The sequence below is a fragment of the Podarcis tiliguerta genome (genome assembly GCF_965153285.1).
Source record: "Podarcis tiliguerta genome assembly, chromosome: 2".
In the NCBI taxonomy this organism is placed as follows: domain Eukaryota; kingdom Metazoa; phylum Chordata; class Lepidosauria; order Squamata; family Lacertidae; genus Podarcis; species Podarcis tiliguerta.
In genome coordinates, this window is record NC_139535.1 from 89,430,703 (window position 1) to 89,451,773 (window position 21,071).

Here is a 21,071-nt window from a genome sequence, read left to right on the forward strand (position 1 = left end):
ATCTTTTAAGCAAGTCTAGTTTTAAGGTGGAACCTAAGGGTGTTGAATTGTTTCTTTAAATGTAAAGGTTCATCATTGTTTCACCCGATGTGTATATCTTTAAGGGGCCAGAGCAAAATAACGAGATCCAGCTTTGCAGCTGTGAGGCATAGCAGGTGCTGCTGAGTTGCATTGATTAAGCTGTGTCAGGAATTGGGTGTAGTACATAAGGAGCAGCACCTAGCTCTGCCATTACCCTGGGGGATGGGTTCGTGGTTGGGTCATGTTTGTTTGTTAATGTATTTAGTGTAAAAGGAGTTTTTGTTTTTCTTATTAAAACCTTGTTTAAGTTATTTTTGAGTCCCTTTTTAATGCATGGTCTCCCCAGCAAGCTCTCTGCAGCGCTACTATACTGCAAAAAGCCAACAAAGGGTTGTTGTTTTTTGTTTTACCAGGCCTGTATCAAATGCTTTCTTGTCAGAGCCAGAAACCCTAATCTTTCCTCTCTTTTCCTGGAGTGGTCTCTGACTGGATGTTTCTTCCAGACTGTTTAGAAGACTGCTCATCTCCCCGCATCCCACTGTGGTGTGCAGTTTCCCAGACGTGATTAGCATTTTTCCTAGTGCTAAGGATAGCATGTCCCCTTCCTTAGGAGTTGAGCAAAGATTGCCAGACACTCTATTTCCCCCTCTGCCCACTTCCTCTTGAGCTAGGAGGCATCCCCTCCATGAAGCTTCTTGTAATCAGTTACTCCTCCCTTCCTCCCTGCCTGCTGTCACCTCTCCCTCTTGCATGCATGTGACCCCCCCCCCCCACCTTTAAGAAGGAAAAGGATTGCACATACTCAAGGGTGAAGGAACATTTCTGCAGATGGGACTTCAGCAAATTTGCAAAAAACTGTCTGCTGTTTTTTCTTTGGGGCAGTAAGTGGAAATGAGCAGGGCTAATAGCCCTCATTTGTTGTTGTTGTTTAGTCATGTACGACTCTTCGTGACCCTGTGGACCAGAGCACACCAGGCACTTCTGTCTTCCACTGCCTCCCGCAGTCTGGTCAAACTCATGCTGGTAGCTTCGAGAACACTGTCCAACCATCTCGTCCTCTGTCGTCCCCTTCTCCTTGTGCCCTCCATCTTTCCCAACATCAGGGTCTTTTCCAGGGAGTCTTCTCCTCATAAGGTGGCCGAAGTATTGGAGCCTCAGCCCTCATAGAGATGGGTATTTTGGAATCTGCTTTCTATAACTATCAAACCTAGTTGCGTGCCTCTTATCACTCATTCTACCTAGATACCTTGACTATGTGTGCAGCCCAGCTAGGCTGCGTGGGGCTCCAGAATGCCAGAATCTCACAGGTGCTTAGAGGGCAATGGCATGGGACAGAACATGTTCTGGGACAGAACATGCTGACAGCTGTGTACTTCGTGAGAGCATTTGCGTGCAAAGTTGACTTCAGTAATGGCCATCACACACACACACAGGGAGAGAGAGAGAGAGAGGTTTGTGAGATAGGAAAGGTGGGAGCATCAGCCTCTCTTGCCACTGATAAAGTTATATTGCAAAAATTGTATGATTGGGATGTGGCTGGCTGCCACCTCCAAATGACTGGGTTCTAGCCCCTCTGAGAAAAGAGTGATGGAGTCAGTCGCTATAGTGTTGCTCTGAGTAAACAGGGAAGGGGCTAGGGAGTTAGGCGGAGATCACCCTCACGCTTAAGAGATCATTGGAGAGCCCCAGCATGGCCACAATGCAGGAGGCAAAGGACTACTAAGCATGTCCTATGTGTGTGTTTTTAATATATCCTTCTTTCAGTGGAGAAGAACCAATGGATCCCTATACCAAGCTCTGCTGCAAAGGCTTTTGCATTGATATTCTAAAGAAGCTGGCCAAGACAGTGAAGTTCTCCTATGACCTCTACCTGGTGACAAATGGGAAACATGGGAAAATAGTTGATGGCTTCTGGAATGGCATGATCGGAGAGGTAAGGAAATACGCGAAGGTTGCATTTTCCTAGGAAAGTCTCTGCAACACCTGTATAGCGAGGAACAGAGAAGTCATCGGATGTGCAAGATCTGGGACTCTCCTGATGCCTCTGTTAGAGTACTGTTTCCCAGACTCATTTTTGGACAACAACTCCCATCACCCCTAGCTAGTAAGACCAGTAGTCAGGGAAGATGGGAATTGTAGTCCGAAAACAGCTGGAGACCCAAGTTTGAGGAAAAACTGTGTTAAAATGAGAGTGGATATAGAGTTGGATCAATCCTTCTTCCCAGAGAATTTTAGGAATTGTAGCTGTTGGAGGGGAATAGGGGTCTCCTAGCAGCTCCCAGCATGCTTAACAAATTACGGCTCCCAGAAGGACTGTTTCAAGTGGTATCATAGTGCTGTAATGTCTGGTGTGAATGTGGCCTCAGTACATCATTTGTTAGAAAAGTTTGTTCCATGGGTTCAGTTTACATTTCTCTAGCTGTTGATCATACATTTTAAACCCCGTCCGTATTTAGATGCCATTTGCAGCATGGATGTAACAGCCACATTCAGAAAAATCACATGGTGCAGTCCTCCCAGGACTGTTCCTATTCACAATACAAACTGGGGTGGTGAGAGCTTATAAGACAGAGCTATTCCGCCTGGCTTTCAATTTGAATTTAGCCTGATCTTTTATTCCCCTTCCTTTCCTCCCCCTCCCCTTTTTATGAAGATTACCTGTTCTGGGATCCCACAGCTAATTCTCCCCCGGTCTCCTCGCTGGCCCAAATAGGTCTAATTTAGCCAGCTAGCCCTGGTGATCATCTAATGTTTATTGGATAGATTTCCCCCCTAAATTGATTTTTGAATTCTGAATTTATTGTCATTCACATTTTATACTGTATTTATTGCTGTTTTTTCTTGCATCAATTAAGTGTTTTAAATTTGTTGAGCCCAGTTTTCTGAACTGGGTATAAATAAAAAATTATTTATTTATTTGTATTATATGTAGGAACACTTATGTCACAAATGTCCTGTGAAACAGGAAGGAAGGTTCTAGCCTCCCCTTCTTCCTTATGCCCTTTGTGTGCGGCAGGAGATCTCCAGGTAGAGCAGAAATGAAACGTACAGCTTGGCCAGTGCTGTCATGTCAGAATTTGCAACCAGGGGAGAGTCAGTTTTATCTGACCTGTTAGAAAAGGGATGGAAAAATATTGACACATTACACCAGGCACAGCTTTGGTGTGCTCCAGCTGCTTTGGATCAGCCCGGTAAGGAGCCATAAATCCATCTGAACTGGCTGAGTCACCAGAGCAGCACTAAGTGGCCACTGTGTGTGCTGGCAAATACAGCTAAGCAGCCCTAAGGGGGGGGGGGGAGGCAGTCATTGGCAGCAATGAAATTGGGAGTGGGGTATTAGGCATGCAGCCCCGAATTCTAGCTTGAACGCTCGCTGTTTCTCCATAAGTAGAAACTATTCTCGCTCCAGGATTCCAGCTATTAAAATTTTCCACTAGAGAAAATGGGACAAGACTTCAGAAGAACCGGGAAGCGCCTGTGATCTGAAGCTGCCTCAGAAACACATGGCGGGAACAGTTTTTCAAGCGAATCTTTCTGAACTTTCAGTATTGCTAGCTATGGGTATTGCTAGACTTGAGGGGTTTAAGATGCAGTGGGCAAAACGAAACAAGAAGAAGAGTTTGGATTTGATATCCCGCCTTTCACTCCCTTTAAGGAGTCTCAAAGCGGCTAACATTCTCCTTTCCCTTCCTCCCCCACAACAAACACTCTGTGAGGTGAGTGGGGCTGAGAGACTTCAAAGAAGTGTGACTGGCCCAAGGTCACCCAGCAGCTGCATGTGGAGGAACGGGGACGCGAACCCAATTCCCCAGATTACAAGACTACCGCTCTCAACCACTACACCACACTGGCTCTCAAACAAAACAAACAATTACAGATTGGCAGATACTCATGTTAGAATATTTACAACTAGCAAAACTGATGGGAGGAGTTAGAGGAGTATTGAACCAGAAAATATTTGGATAATATTTAAGGATTATATAAGGTCATATTGTACCAACGATACATATTGTGCAAACGATACAGTGAGGCTTTCTTATTGCAGTTGTGGAGGGTCTCCATTTGAACTCCAGACTGAGAAATGTCTTGGGCTGCCACTGTCTTTTGCTGAGGGAGGAAAGGATTACTGCTCAGACAAGTTGCAGATTATAGCAGGGTCCACACTTGAGATTGAACTGAAGGTTGCAGGTTCAATTGTTGTAGATCCTGAACTTTTGAATTGACACGAATTTTCATCCCGCCTTAACTACCCCAGCCCTGCATTTACAGCCTCATTTCCTCACTGCCACTATTTGGCTCTAATGCTTTCTTTGCCTTAGGTCTTTCTCCATCATCAACATCATCGTCTGTTGCAGGCATAGTGTTTTGGGTCATGTCATTCATTCATTCACAGGGCTATTACTGACTCACCCGCAGTTAGCTGCCCTCTCTGACCTGCCTCCCCACCAGCTCCCCTGGTTCTGGGGAGAAGCATCTTAGCCTGGTCGAAAGGATCCCTACACTAAGTGGTCTCGAGAGCGGAGCTTCTGCAGGCGGGGAGTACAAAGAACCTTTATATAGCCACGGCAATGTCATTTCTCCTGCCTAGGTCGCAAGAGTGGAACAAAGCATAATCAGATGTTCCCAAGGCAGACAGAGCAATATTAAAGACAAGATGATATTTCTGACAGGAAGGGGAGAAGGACAGTGCACCTGACATCAATATAAAAATGCTGTGCAAATAGAAGATTGGTGTCTTGGGAGGGAGGGTGCGCACTGCCACCTTACCATGGGCCATGAGGACAAGGAGCCAACGCAGACAATGCTAGTCATTTTGCACATGGAAATCTGCCATATTTGGGAGGCATCTATGTTAGAACCATTTCCCCTTATTATTTAGTTTCCTATAGCCGATGGTGTGTTTGTGTGATCTGTCCCTTGCCCTGTCCTAGCTCCTGCCAACCTAGAAGTTCGAAAGCACGCCAGTGCAAGTAGTTGAATAGGTACCACTATGGTGGGAAGGTAAATGACGTTTTCGTGCGCTCTGGCTTCCGTCACGGTGTTCCGTTGCGCCAAAAGCGGTTTAGTCATGCTGGGCCTAATGACCCGGAAAGCTGTCTGTGGACAAACGCCGGCTCCCTTGGCCTGAAAGCGAGATGAGCGCCACAACCCCATAGTCACCTTTGACTGGACTTACCTTTGACCATACAGGGGTCCTTTCCCTTTACCACTAGTACATTCATGCAGATAGGTTGTCCAAGGAGCAATTCTATATACATTTCCTTAGGGCAATGGTTCTAACCTGTGGGTCCCCAGATATTGTTGGACTACAACTCCCATCTTTCCTAGCCAGCATGACCAGTGGTCAGGGATGATGGGAGTTGTAGTCCAACAACATCTGGGGACCCACAGGTTGAGAATCACTGCCTTAGGGTAAGTCTCACTGTATTCAGTGAGACTTACTCCTATAGGAAGCTGCCTTATCTGTGTCAGACCAATGGTCCATCTAGTTCAGTGACTGACAGTGGCTCTCCAAGGTGATTTCAGGCAGGCTTCTTTGCCAGCCCTACTTGGAGAGCCAATGGAGATTTAACCTGGGATATTTTGCATGCAAAGCTGCTGATACCACTGAGCTATGGCCCTTGCCAGACGTGTGTGTATAAGGTTGCAGCCTCTTCCGCTTGTTAGAGATGCAGCACAAGATAGGGAAGGGATCAATGAGTGCAAGATGCTCTGCTCAGTTTGTGTGCAGCTGGCTCTGCTGCGGTGTTTTGTGTGTGCGTGGTGGGGGATTTATTCCTGTCGTTTCATTCTTTTCTAGGTGTATTACAAGCGAGCAGACATGGCCATTGGGTCCCTCACCATCAATGAGGAGCGCTCGCAAATTGTGGATTTCTCTGTGCCCTTTGTGGAGACCGGCATCAGCGTCATGGTAGCAAGAAGCAATGGGACCGTCTCGCCTTCTGCTTTTCTAGGTATGAGCACTGAAAAAGAGGGACTTGCTATAAGTTGTTGCTGCAGAATGGGGTTCCCTTGTTCACTGTTTCAGCCAGCCATGCCTTTTGCCATGATATTCTGTTCCTTTCTCTCTCCCCCCCCCCCCCCCCGCAAGTGTCCTGTACCCATTGAACATATTCGTTCTTCATTTGGCTTTGAGGTGCTGGTGGTGGTGGAGTCCCGTCCCGTCCTGTCCCCATCCCCTCCAATTTTATTTTTAAATTTGTCTTGTACTTCTATAAACCTCAGTGCCCCCCACTCCAGGCTGCTGATGCCTCCTCCTTGTGTGCAGATGATGCTGTTTGGGCTATAGAGTAGAACCTCTACTTACGACTGTCTCTACCTGAGCCCAATCCAAGTTGCAACCACGGCAAACCCAGAAGTAAATACAGTGGTACCTCTGGTTGCAAATGGGATCCATTCCAGAGGCCCATTTGCAACATGAAAAGAGCGCAACCCGCAGCGGCGCATCTGCACACACACAGATTGCGATTCACTGCTTCTGCACATGCGCATGACGTCATTTTGCACTTCTGCGCATGCACAAGCGGTGAAACCCGGAAGTAACCCTTTCCAGTACTTCTGGGTTGCCGTGGGATGTAACCTGAAAGAACGTAACATGAAGTGGACGTAACATGAGGTGTGACTGTACCGGGTTTGCCCCAATTCGCACATGCGCAGAAGCGGCTGCCGTCATCTGCACATGCACAGGAGCACGCTGCCGCCGAATGCGCCTGTGCACAACGGTGCTTCTACCAGCGCCCCAGATCGACTTACGGACGGACCTCTGGAACTGATTACGCCCGTAAGTAGAGGTTCCACTGTATAAGGATTGGCCCTCACCTCTGATCATCACAAATAGAGGAGAGGGTTTGCTGATGCCAGATCCAACTCATGTGTGCTAGAGAGAATTGAGCACTTTTATAACTGCCTAGATATTTGGGGTGCTAACATTCAGTTGTGGCTGTACATAATGCTTCCCTGATTTCAGTTTTCAAGCTGAAAACTACGATTTGTGGGAGAATAGAAATACTTCCAAAAGGAACACTTAGCACGACCGGTCGATTTCATAACATTGTTTGGTGTTGTTTCCCTTGGTTAATGTTGAGTCTAAGCTGTTTTTTCATTGGCTGATTGTGGAAGCAGTGATATGGGTGATTCCCAACAGTTGGGGAGCATGTAATGAACATGTAATGAGTGACATCAAATGCTAAATTGCTAATGAGATGATGCAACTGAGGGCAGGTAAAGGTCGTTGAGGGAGTGGAGAAGAAGAGAGGACAATGTAAATTGTAAAAGAATGGAGCGTCAACTTCAAAAAGGGAGGTGCTGTGCCGCTTTGCCTTGAACCAGAAAATTGGGCAACCAGTTAAGAGATTAATAAATTGATACAAACAGGAAGGAACTGGCTGAGAGAACAGAGGCTGTAGGTGACCTGGGAAGATCTTGTCATGAAGTGATAGCTTGAGAAGTTAAGGTGAGGCAGTAGGTAAAAGAACAATGAGCATGAAATAAGGTGTTGCTTTGGGAACTGACAGGAAAAGTCACATGTTTGGAAATGCTAAAGGGAAAGGGTATCAAGGAAGGTTGGCTGCAAGGAGATACCATCAGATGTACAGTTGCCAGCGATTCCCCTTCCAACACCAAGGAAATTAGATAGCAGGGCTCGGAAGAGGCTGAGCTGTCAAGATATATGATATTAATTACACCCCCTTATCTATTAACATGAGTTTATTCCATCAGTGGAGGAAACTAGCTTAGCCTGGCATGATTTGTTCTTAACAAATTCATGCTGATCTCTGGTAATCACCCTGTGTTGTCCTAGAGTCTTAGAGATGTATTGCTTCATTATCTGTTCTGATATTGTAATGGTTCTAGGGGTTGCTCGTGCCTAAGCCGGTGCTTATCTCCCCGGCTGGGTGCAAACACCTGGCTGGGTTGCCTAAGTGAACCTTTTCTGTCCGGACAGCCACTCACCCGTGGCTGACTCAATCGCTGGCAGAATCCGTCAGTGGGCGTTTCTTAAACTTCTTCCAGCAAAGAAGCTCTTTGACGCCTAGTCTCCGCCTACCCTCTCTGCACGAAAGCCTTCTGCGCAAGGAGGGTGTGGGCAGCGGAGGACCCCTACTCTCCCCGCTGGTCCCAGGCAAGGAGTCATGGGACCGCCTCACCGCTTCCCCCATCTGCCCCCCTTCTCCACTGGTGCTACGCTGTTTCTCTTCCCCAGAAGATGGGCTGCTTCTCCCAATCCCTGGACGCTCTCTGGAATCCCTCTGGCTTTTGCTCTCTCCCTCCGGCACTGATGGCAGATCCCTGACAGATATGTTTCCAGAGACTTAAAGCGCCAATACATTCTCTTGTGTCCCTTTCATTTCTTTTGGAAAAAATTAACCTTTTCCCAGTGGAGTCTCATTCACCTTTCAAAATCTGCCGATAGACCAGAGTTCTCCAGAAAGAGTGTAGAAACTTCATTGTGAACTTCTCAAAGGCCCTCAGCAACATTTGACACACACACCCCAGCTCCCACACTGCTTTCCCAAAGCCAGGCAAACAAGGCGCTGGGCTTTGGGAAGAAGGCATGAGGGCTCTGACATGGTCCTGGAGTTCTCCCACCAACCTCCCAAAGCCTAGTTAGTGATCTCCCAGCTTTGAGAAGGAGGTGGGAGGGCTCTAGGATCCTGTCAGAGCCTTGCGACCCCTTCCCAAAGCCTGGTGCCTCACTTAGTGAGCTTTAGAAAGGCAGTGCAAGGGCGTGCGTGTGCGTGTGTCAAATTTGGGCCTTGTGGTGTGTGGCCTGCAGGTTCTGTGTCGAAGTATTCTTGCGGCTCACTTGGTATGAAAAGTTGGGCTGCCCAGCTGCAGAGCAAAGCAGTAAAAAGCAAGTTCATCAACGGTTTTATAGTGTACTCAGTGCTTCTTGGATGAAATGTACTGTAGGATAAAAATTTATTGCTCTAATGATGTCTCCTGACTGATGGGCGCTCCGTTGATGCATTGCTACCAAATGCATCAATTACTTGGCAGCGCCCATAGAGTAGTTTGGGACAGATACAGTGTGGGAGGCGGCACTTAAGTTTTAAACTTGGGTGCTGGATTATCAGCGTTAAGAGTTCATTTCCCACTTAAAGTATTGGTTTTTTTATCATGGGCCAATTAGCTTGCTAGCACTCCCCTCTGGCAAGCTCTTTCATCTGTTTAGTGCTGGATAGCTTGAGAATTGTGCTGAAGCCAGCCATATAGCTTCAGTTTATACTGCACCCGTGGTTCCCAGAATCTCCCGTGTCCTTCCTTTTGTTTATTGTGGTCTAAATTCCTTACATCATTCCCACAGTGTAGAAAGTCTAGCATAATACGGTCTCTGCATATTAAACATAGCAGCCCTTGGCGGTGGCGACTCTTTTATTGGGTAATTTGCTTGCAACCCTTGTTTACAAGGATGTTGGATGTATTGTTATGGCTGCTAGCCAGCCATTCCTTTGTCGGGGAGATGGCTGGTTAATAGCCTAGGATAGCTGGTAGTTGACTTTTAATGGGAGCTAATCATTAGACAGACTCTTGATGTAGAGATCTCTCCAAAAAAGTTTCAAATAGAGGATGGCTTGGAAAGTGAAGTTATCTCCCTCCCTGCAGCCAGAGGGAGAGAGCTGGTGTAAGGTGCATGCGTGTAGCAAGGTAGAGTCAGTATGCATGAAATTGCAATTGTCTTTCCATATGCCAGGCAGCGGGACTATGTGCTGTGGTCTAAACCACTGAGCCTTTTGGGCTTGCCGATCAGAAGGTCGGTGGTTCAAATCCCCACGATGGAGTGAGCTCCCGTTGCTCTGTCCTAGCTCCTGCCAGCCTAGCAGTTTGAAAGCATGCCAGTGCAAGTAGATAAACAGGTACCACTGTGGCAGGGAGTTAAACAATGTCTCCGTGCGCTCTGGTTTCCATCACGGTGTTCCGTTGTGCCAGAAGCGGTTTAGTCATGCTGGCCACATGACCTGGAAAGTTGTCTGTGGATCAATGCTGGCTCCCTTGGCCTGAAAGCAAGATGAGCACTGCATCCCATAGTTGCCTTTAACTGGACTTAACCATCCAGGGGTCCTTTACCTTTTACCTTTTGACTATGTGCCTGGCTCTGTCTAGATTACACTGTGTTCCCCCCATGTTAGCAGCCACAGTGTAGCTCAGTGGGCAGGGATGGACCGGGGCACACCATTTGTTTACTTTTCCTCCCGATCAGATTTTTGTTTGTTTGTTGTGTGTGTGTGTGTGTGTGTTTAATCACACTTTTAAAAAATGCTCCTGCACAATTTTAAATTGTGCTCCTGCACAATTACTTCAGTAATATCAAATAATCTTCAGAAGCATTTAAAAGCCAAATAGAGGGAGAGAGGCGTAAAAATGGTAGCAGTAAAGCAGCAATAGAGTTGTGATTGCACAAAAGGATGGGTACCTTTGTAGGTGCGCTTGAACACATCATAGGCTCATTTGAAACAGCGGCTGCACATACACAATGATGAAGATGATAATTTTACTATTTGTATTCCGCCCATCTGACTGGGTTGCCCCAGCCACTCTGGGCAACCTCTAGCATATACAGAAACATAATAAAACATAGAGATATTAAAAACTCCCTATACAGTGGTACCTCGGGTTAAGAACTTAATTCGTTCCGGAGGCCCGTTCTTAACCTGAAACTGTTCTTAACCTGAGGTACCACTTTAGCTAATGGGGCCTGCCACTGCGCCGCCGTCGTGCAATTTCTGTTCTCATCCTGAAGCAAAGTTCTTAGCCCAAGGTACTATTTCTGGGTTAGTGGAGTCTGTAACCTGAAGCATCTGTAACCTGAGGTACCGCTGTACCATACATCTAAAACAGGTGACTTCCTTGAAGAATGATGGGAAATGGTAGCTTACACTTCACAGAGCTACAGTCCCCCAGCACCCTTAACAAACTATAGTCCCAGGGTCCTTTGGGGAATGTCATGTGCTTTAAATGTATGGTGTGTGTGCAGCCAATGAAGTGCAGGCCCCTTGGGCAGGGGCGGAGCCTGCTGCTACATGGTCACCTCTGTGAGTTGTGTTGTTTATCCATGGGTGTATCATAGCTGAAAAGGGCTTTCTCCTTTTCCCACTTGGGAGTTGAAAGATATGGACAAAACCAGACGCTTTGGTTCTAGCTTGTTATATCGCGGAATTTATTGTTTGGCCTCGAAGGAAGGGATGCATTTCCTTCCACTCGACGGAGCTCCCTTGGAAACGAATTGCTCAGTGCCAGGTGAGGACACTGGCTTCTCATAGGCTCCCATTAAAGCCCCTCTGAGGCAGGCAGGGCTTCCTGAGAGCTGCCCCTCCTCCTTCCTGTTGTGAAACAAAAGCTGTCACTTCCTTTCTTGTGTTTCTCTGGCACCAACCGTCATCTATGCCGAAAGCTGAAGGCACTAAAATAAACAACAAAATAAACAACAGGGAGGCAGAATTATCGCTGCAATCAGTCGAGGGGGGTCATATCAGGCTCTCTCTTGGAGCGGCAAACACATAATTACGGAAACAAAAGGGAATCTTTGTTGAAGATTAGTGAAAACAATATCCATTGGGAAGATAAATTAATGTAGCTATGCATCTGCAAGAGCCTTGCGTAAAATATTAGCTTTTTAGCTATGTTGAGTGAGTGCTGGCAAATGTTTATGTGCAAGAAAGGTGGTCACCTGTCTTCCGTCAGTTGCTGGTTCTGAAAAAGAGGCACACGTATTATGTTACACGAGTTAGCACCTCGCAGTATGGTGCTGAGCAAGTGAGCTGCATCTTCCGGATCCAACGTCATGCTGTTGTACTTTGGAAAGCTTTGAAATGCCATCCTCGATTCACAACAGCTGTGTTTTGCCTTTTGACACGGCAAGTGATTGATTGGTCTAGTATTTCAAATAGAAGCTTGTTTAACAGTCGGGGGGGGGGAATCTATTACACCTCATGAGAGGAGCTGTTTTGCAGAAAGGCAGGCAGTGGCTGATTCCCGGGGAAGTGGAGATTTGTTGAGTCCACTAGAGGATCAAGTGCAAGTTCAATTTAAAGGAGCATCCAGTACTCCTAGGGAGAAAAGCAGTAGCGCACCGATGGCATACGTTTAGCAGGGAGTAAGTGCATTCGGAAATCAAGAGGGTACCATTTTGCCTACTGTTTTACAGGTGGGGATTGCTGACCAAAGGCACAAGTACTATCAAAAACCCATCTGGCAGGGATTTGGAAAGTTGATAGTATTGACCAACAGATGTGCATTTGCTCAGTGAACCAGCATCATCCCATGGCTCTGAGCCGAGTTCCCTTGTGCCTTCAGTGTGGGTGGAAGCAGCCCATTGCATGCCTGGTCCACAGCCAGAATATTAAAATGGAAGAGGCAGGAAGCTGTTTTTTAAGGGCCGTAGTGGCTGGTAGAATGGAGCAGCATTGCTTACCATTGCAGAGGGTGCCTCTGGTAACTGAGATGGGGGAGGCAGTGGGGAGGCTGGCATGATGTGGGTGCAGCGCTGGAGTCTGTCCATTTGCTCCCACTTTGTGCCAGCCTCCATGCCAGCTCCCCTCTGGTAGTGACCTCTGCCAGCCTTTACTGGTTAAGGGTAAGGGTGGCATGTAGAAGTGTACAGTGGTAACTCGGGTTAAGTACTTAATTCATTCTGGAGGTCCGTTCTTAACCTGAAACTGTTCTTAACCTGAAGCACCACTTTAGCTAATGGGGCCTCCCACTGCCACCGCACAGCCGAAGCACGATTTCTGTTCTCATCCTGAAGCAAAGTTCTTAACCCGAGGTACTATTTCTGGGTTAGCGGAGTCTGTAACCTGAAGCATATGTAACCTGAAGCGTATGTAACCTGAGGTACCACTGTACCCCCCCCCCCTTAGAGGAATATGTACTTTATTTTATTTTTTTAAAAAAAGAGGAGAGGGCTTGTCAGAAACCTCTCTCGGAACCTTTTACTTACCGTTCAGAAAAATAAAAGAATCAGACATTTTAAAAATTCCTCTAGGACAAAGACACTTCTCTGATCTGGATTTAAAAACACACACACATGCACAAAAACCTGAGAGATTCTACATGCCAGATCCTCTTAGCATCACAGAAAAGAGTGGCTGCCTCTTGCATTCACGGTCCCCCTGGTACACAGTAATTACCTGTGCTATAGTTATCATATAACACACTGTGTGTGTGTGTGTGTGTGTGTGTGTTTGTACCCCCACACATTTTGGACTGGGAACCTGAAGTGATCATCTCTAAAGCCTTTCGGAAGCCATAGAAATACTGGAGCAACTCAAAACAAAAAAGGCTCTTAAGAATGGGGGGAACATAAAGGCAAGAAGAGGGGAGCTACCTGCCCCCATCTAACCATCAGGATGCAGGGCAGGGTGGTGGGGGCAAAACTAAGCCCAGAGAAAATTAGGGGCCATTCCTGCTGTTGTTCTTGGATTCCCACCCAGCGCTGCTTGCTTTTCTGGATCTCTTCTCTTTCTCATCTGCCTCAACATGCTAATGAAATGCATCTGATGCCATCAGATAAAGTTTTTGTCCTCCTTGACAGGGAAGGACAAGCTGACAAATGGGCCTCTGTTGCTGTATTTTGAGGGCCTGAATTAATCCCATCCTTCAGTCTGCCCTTTAACGCTGGAGCTCTATCTCTCAGTCTGCTGCTGTCATCAGACAACTGCTTGGGCTCTCTGTTTGCTCCTCTTCCCCTCCTCTCCCCCCTGTGTTGCTCTCTTCCTCAGTTTGATCACGTCCGCACGGCTCCTGCTTAGAGGAAGAGATGTGGTGTCTCAGCACAAGCCAGTCCTCACAGTATACGCAAGCAGGGGAACCTCGGCCTCAGCTGGCATTCCCCCAACCTCAGCCCACACTGAGTGATAACCAAAAGAGCAGCAGAGTATGTGCATCTGGCTTCCTCCACCTCCGGCCCTTTAAAAGCAGATTTGCGGGCACCTAGGGCCCGACAGAGGGACGCGGGTGGCGCTGTGGGTTAAACCACAGAGCCTAGGACTTGCAGATCAGAAGGTCGGTGGTTCGAATCCCTGTGACGGGGTGAGCTTCCGTTGCTTGGCCCCTGCTCCTGCCAACCTAGCAGTTCGAAAGCACATCAAAGTGCAAGTAGATAAATAGGTACTGCTCCGGCGGGAAGGTAAACGGCGTTTCCGTGCGCTGCTCTGGTTTGCCAGAAGCGGCTTAGTCATGCTGGCCACATGACCCGGAAGCTACGCTGGCTCCCTTGGCCAATAAAGCAAGATGAGCGCCGCAACCCCAGAGTCAGCCACGACTGGACCTACCGGTAATGGTCAGAGGTCCCTTTACCTTTACTGGGGCCCTACAGATGTTGTTGGACCGTAGCTGCCATCCTCCCTGACCACTGGTCATGCTGGTTGGGGCTGAAGGGAACTTGTTTATTTGCAAATATTTCTATCCTCCAACATTAAGGGCGGGGGGAATGGTGGCGAAGAGCATAAAATAAACAAGGAAGTTACATTAATAAAAGTTCAAAATGCATCACAGATTAATACATCAGCACAGCTGGATCACCCATCAGAGGAATTCTGAGTGAACAGAGGAGTTTTAAGCAGGTGCCTAAATGTCAGGAGGTGCCTGCCTGGTGTTCATTTGAGAGCACACACCAAAGGGGAGGTGCCGCCATTTCAAAGACCTTCGATCTTTGTGGACTTAAGACAAACCTCAGGAGCAAATGGCACCACAGTGGTACCTCGGGTTAAGAGCTTAATTCGTTCTGGAGGTCCGTTCTTAACCTGAAACTGTTCTTAACCTAAGGTACCACTTTAGCTAATGGGGCCTCCCGCTGCTGCCGCGCCACCGCCGTGTGATTTCTGTTCTCGTCCTGAAGCAAAGTTCTTAACCTGAAGTACTATTTCTGGGTTAGCAGAGTCTGTAACCTGAAGCGTCTGTAACCCGAGGTACCACTGTACTAAGGAGTGTCTCTCTCAAGAATTGAGGTGTCCAGGCACAATTACAAGGTAACTTGAACCCAAACTGTTCAGGGGTATATGATAATAATAAGACCTTAATGACGGCACATTCTGAGGAAGCTCTACAGAGACTTGTCAGCCATTTTGCCCAAGCCTGCAGGCAGTTCAGTCTTACCATCCGGCTGACGAACTCCAACATCCTGGCTCCGGACATTGCCAGTACTCCACGCATCAGCATTGCTGACCACAGACTCGAGGTGGTAGATGAGTTTGTCTACTTGGGTTCCACCCTAACCAGCATCCTCTCCATTGACACTGAGCTGGACAAGCGTATTGGCAGTGCAGCTACGGCAATGGCTCACCTCTCCAAAAGGGTATGGGTGAATGTGATGCTAACATCTCATACTGTGATGAAGGTCTGCCAGGCTTGAGTGCTGAACACGCTGTTTCATGGAAGTGAGTTGTGGGCAGCTTACAACTTCCAGGAACGGTGCCTCAGTGTGCTGCATCAGGAGGATTTTGGGAAGAAGAATAATTTTTGTCACTACACCACCTGTTTGCAGTGAAATTAAATGACCCCCCCCCCCAAATACACTCAGTCTTCTTCGCGCTCTGTGTGCTTGTCGGAAGTCAATTGCACCACTATTTTTTTCCATTCAGCAGCCCAACAGCCCACGGATAAAAACTGTTCTTTAACCTGTTAGTGCGGCTGACTATATTTCTGTATCTCCTGCCCGAAGAGGTGCTGGCCAGGGTGTGAGTTGTTCCTAAGAATTTTCCTCGCTCTCCTGAGACAGTTGTCTCCCACAATGTCATCTAGTGAACTCTGGGGACAGCCCATGATATCATGTGCTGTATTCACCACGATATCAAATGGCAGGACAGAATTCCCGACAAAGATGTGCTCTCCCGAGCCCAGCATGTTCGCACTCCTGTCCCAGTGACATCTACATTGGCTTGGTCATGTCCACAGAATGGAAGATAGCGGGATCCCCAGAGACATGCTCTACGGGGAGCTGGTTTCAGGCACCAAGCCCGTTGGCAGACCAATGCTGTGTTACAAAGATGTCTGCAAACGCGGCATGAAGGCTGGCAGCGTCAACCATGGGAATCCCAATCGCAGTGCCTGGAGAGGGCCAGTCAGGTCGTGCATCCTTACCAGTGACCAGAGGAGGAATGTTTGGTGGGAGGAGCGCAGACAGAAGAAACGGCATGGTGCATCTGCAGCAGCACAACTGGATGCCTTCACCTGCCCCAGCTGCAACAAAACATGCCTCTCCTCTATCGGTCTCTACAGCCACAGCAGGCGCTGTAACCTTCCAACGAACGGTTGAACTTCACCCCCAAAGGAGCACTCCTCCATTGTCTCCCGAGACAGACAGATGCCAGCAACTTAGTGTTTTTTACCTTGGTGTTTTTGCATCCAGTCACGAGTCCAGTTGCTGCATCGCTATGCCTAATGGGGAGCCCGTGTCTCTCCATATGCTGCTGGACTTTGACTCCCATTGGCAGGGCCAACAGTCGGGGTTGATGGGAGTTGTAGTCCGGTAATCTCTGGAAGGCCACAGTTCCCTCACTGCTGACCAAGCACTGATGAAAAAGACATTGAGAACACCGGTTAGCCCTGTGGCAAAGACACAGGAAAACCATTAACCAAGCCACCTGCATGCACTCACTTCTCTCTTGACTCTCCTGGTGCCCAGAAACAGGTTCTCACCCAGGGGCAGAAACTGCTTCTTTCTCCCACTGCAGCTATCAGGCAAAAGTGATCATTAAACCCATTTTCTAATAACCAGAGCCTGAAAAGCAGGGCAGGGGAAGATCCGAATTCTGCAAAACTTACACGTACAACCCAGGGATGTTGTAGTCCACTAACACCTGGGAGACTACAAGTTCTCCACGCCTGATTTAGAACTAGGTGGGAAATGTAGCAGCTACGGCTTCATCTGTTTCTTCTCTGCCATGTACATCCTTTTCATGCCCCCTTTCCATGCTGGACCTGCAGGGCAGGGGACTTCCGATGCAACTTTTTCAGTCCTTAAAGAGGTACAGCAAATCACCAGGTTGTAACCTTGCAACTGATCCTCTTGTAATATGTGCGTGTGCATCAAAAATATATAAACAAAATAGAAGAGTTACATCAGAATAATTACTAACAGAATGAGATGCCTTTATAATATGTTTTTCCTCTTTCTGTGTAATTAAGCACATCTGTAAGATGCGCCGGAAGCTTGGAGATTTCCTGTATACTTCATCATCGTATTACAATTTGTACTTATAGTTTCCCTCCCACTATCTGCATAAGGAATTTGATAAATATTGCTGCCCCAAAATTACCTTTAAAGTCATTGTGGTGGGTTTTGTTTTTCTTTCTTTCTTTGCTCACAAAATACCAGTCCCGGACGGGAAAATATTTCATAAGCTGAAGCAACTGGTCACGGGGGTGGTATTTCCCATTATTCTCTGCCTGAGCCCTGCAAAGCACATTCTGTTCATACACCTTGGTGTGCAAAACCGCATTTGACAGGTGAAGGGAAAACCATATTAATTTTTCTCTTCTGATAAAGGCAGACAAGTAGCTTTGGGGTGTGTTGTGTTGAAAAATATCCCGTTGACTTGAGAGCCTGTTCATTCTTTCAGCTTTAAAATGTGGCTTAGGGTTCCTAAATGCTCCTGAAAATGCTTCAGCCTTAGTTTTAGGAATAGTAATATTTACTGACAGTCCTGCACAGTGGGCCCATCTTCCTAACACCCCCCCCCCTTCACAGAAAAGGAGAGAGATTTTCTCACCAAGAGGTTACCTTGCAGAGAATCTTTTGGTTCAATAGAGATTTTCAAGTAAAGACTTCCATTCCATTATGCTTCAGAGGGGGAAATAAATAAAGATCTGGCCTAATTTGGAACTATTATTATTATTATTATTATTACTACTATTTTGTATTAAATTTGTATTCTGCCCTTAATCAAAGATCCCAGGGTGGTTCACAACAGAAAAATACTGAATGAGAATACAAAATGCACAATAAAACAAAGACAGAAACAAACCCCAAACTCACCTTCCACAAACACATTTAAAAAAACCATCGAATGTTAATCAGCCGAATACCTGGTTGAAGAGAAACATTTTCACCTGGTGCCTAAAGGTATGTAATGAAGGCGCCAGGTAAGCCTCCTTGGGGAGAGCATTTCACACAGAGGAAGCCACTGTAGAAAAGGCCTGTTCTTTTTTTTTTGCCACTCTCCAGACTTCTCTTGGAGGTGGCGCACAAAGAAGGGCCTTAGATGATGATCGCAGGGTCTGGGTCCGTTCATATGGGGAGAGGATTCCCGCTGACTCTCTAGGACATACCTGATGGACATTAGTTGCACACTCTATGGTATCTGCTGCAACCAATGAATGCAGCAAATGGGTGCTTTAGTTGAGATTCCAGCATTGCAGGGGGTTGGACTAGATGACCCTCGGGATCCCTTCCAACACTATGATTCTATAAGAGGCACACACAACCACCAAATTTCTTACTCATGTCTGTCTACTGACAGCACTGGGGGGAGAGAAAATAAATGTCCTGTAGAGATGGGAATGAACAGCCTTTTCCAGCTTGGTAAGGACATCTTCCAAGGTCTTGGGTGTCACCTTAATTTCCTTTGCTTTGTTGTCAAAACCATCGCTGTGGATGATGCAAGTGTTTGTGTGGTGTGGTGCTATGGAAAGGTTATGTACATAAATTTTAGTGAAGTTGACTCTTTAAGCACCTATCACCGGGGGGGGGGGGGGGGTTGTACTACTCTAACTCTTTCCATACCTGATGCTTCTCTCCCTGCTAAATGAAGGGGCCTCCAGTAGCAGACTGTCTGCTACTGTCTCCCTGTCTACCTGTCTCCCTGTCTTCATTCAGATATTTAATGAACTTGCATAGATCGGGGACAGAGTTTCCCCCTGCCCCCATTGAGTACCCAGGGCAACAGCAGCAGCATATTGCCTTAAAATGGCTCCTGTGTCTCTTGGGCTGTAATTGGGCGCAGGGGAATGGTGGGAGGAACCAGCTGGGGGACCCTCAAGGGAAGAAGACTCAGCGCCAGGGGATTAGTGGTGGGATGATGATAGTGGTCAAAAGGAGAAGACTGGGAGGAGGAGGTTTTGGAAGCTAAAGAAGCAACAAGGCTAAGTGAGCTGGGAGAATCTGTGTCAGAGGGAAGTCCAGAATCGGAGGCAGAAGCTGAAGCAGGCGAGGGGGATGAGGGAGGACAAGAGGCAGAGAGTGTCTTGTTCTCCTGCTGTGAAAAGCTTCCCTCCCTCCTTGTCTGCAAGAACCAGAAGGGGCATGAAAAGGGTGGAGGAAAGGTTGGCTTCACACCAGCGCAGTCTCTGATTGCTTGGAGAAAGCCCTGGAGAGGAGGGAACTTTGATGACTGTGGGTAGACGGGGACTTTCAGTCTCAGCACATGATCCATGGGGCTGAGCTGCTGTGCTCATTAGGCCTGACACTGCACCAAGTCTATGCGGACTGTGTTCTGACTAATGAAGACTCAACTCCAGCTTGAGCAGTGTGATTTACTGCCGGCCTGCTCATAATATGGGCTCTTGTAAGTCCTGCATGGTGTTTGATATTGGTGCTGGGGTGCACTTCAACAGTGCCACCACAGCAGCCAATATGCACCCATACCTGTTATCAGCATCGCTACACACACAATCACCGTTCTGTCCATTTTCAGTGTTCAGACTGACAGAGAGGGAGGTCTATCAGGAAGCTCAGGGGAATCCCACTTCACAGAAGTATTTAGAGAAAAAAGAGAAGAGTGGGGAGCCCCACAAAACAGCCCAAGGGGGACCAAGCATGTTCAGTGGCCACTGGATGCTGACCCACTGTTTGGTTTGGGGAGAGGAGGAGACTTCAACATCCATGCCACTCTATGTTTTATTGCAGGTCTCACTGGTTCTCTGTGCTTCTGATGTTTGGGGTGTTTATGTAGCCGTAGCAGAATCAAACCATGGAGAAGAGGGTGCCAATATTGGGGAGGGTGTGGCTGATTGTCTGGTGCAGTGAATGGAAGCACTCCCTGCTGCAACAATTCATTGCAAATCACACTCACAACTCCTATTGTCACATGCAAAGAATGAGCACAATAGAGGTGCATTTCACAGCACATGTTGTTGACTTCTCTCTTTTCTCTCTATCAATGGGCAGGGAGGGGGTGTTGCAGCATTGATGGGTGACTCTTAACCTGTCACTTGCCCTGGGTTGACTGGCTTCCTCTTGTCTCCTAGAACCCTACAGTCCAGCCGTGTGGGTGATGATGTTTGTGATGTGTCTCACTGTCGTTGCCATCACAGTCTTCATGTTTGAATATTTCAGCCCTGTTGGATACAACCAGAATTTAACCAGTGGCAAAAGTAAGTAAGTTTCCAAAATTGCACACAGCAAGTGAGCCTTAATTTTTTGGTGGGGGCAAAGACAAAAAGCAGGATGTAATAAGCATGAGCCACCCTGCTATTATACACTCCACGTTTAAACAGTTGCAAAAGATAAACAATTCTCAGCATCTCATCGAAAGCATTGACCTTTGGAAAGAGAGCCCGTGGCAATCTCCAGCAGGTGGGATTTCTCTGCCTCCCCACCACAAGAGTCCCATGGCATTCCAGTTTCTGGTGTAAGGCTTCCTCCGTTTATTTATTTACTTACTTTAGTTGTGGCATTTCCAGACATCTCCTTTACCCAGCAAAACCAGGGTGCAGTACAGCACTCTGTGGCGACCCAACGATATTTATTTCTTTATGGTCGTCGTCTTTTTCACACCACCAGCACCGATAACATTTCCATGTGCACACATAAACCCCAAACAAGAGAACAGAAATGCGGCAAATGAGACTGGTAAAGATCTCCGCTGAAATATGTGCCGTTGTTAAATATTTAAGACCTGCCAGACATTTTCTGCAGTTCGTGACAAAATCTGGAAAAACAACCCTATAGATTTTAGGAGAGCAAACTGAAAAGCACCCAAAATGCCCACTTAGAGTCCCCTGCTGTGGGGAGAGAGACCCAGGAGCCTTTCAGGCAAACTATACGAACACTGGCAGGACTCCCTGTCCTGTTTATTTACGTGTGCATAGATGGACCAGGTGTAAAAGCAAAC

The 21,071-nt window shown here is 47.3% G+C and overlaps 1 protein-coding gene across 3 annotated transcripts in view; it reads left to right on the forward strand.

The window, feature by feature from the left end:
* Nucleotides 1-21,071, forward strand: part of GRIN2C (glutamate ionotropic receptor NMDA type subunit 2C) — an 87,814-nt gene that overhangs the window by 52,272 nt on the left and 14,471 nt on the right. For all 3 annotated transcript variants that reach the window (XM_083430000.1, XM_083429999.1, XM_083429998.1), the window contains exons 6-8: nt 1,786-1,954; nt 5,822-5,975; nt 20,206-20,331. In XM_083430000.1, coding sequence (XP_083286126.1) covers nt 1,786-1,954; nt 5,822-5,975; nt 20,206-20,331 — 449 coding nt within the window. The remainder of the gene's footprint in view (nt 1-1,785; nt 1,955-5,821; nt 5,976-20,205; nt 20,332-21,071) is intronic.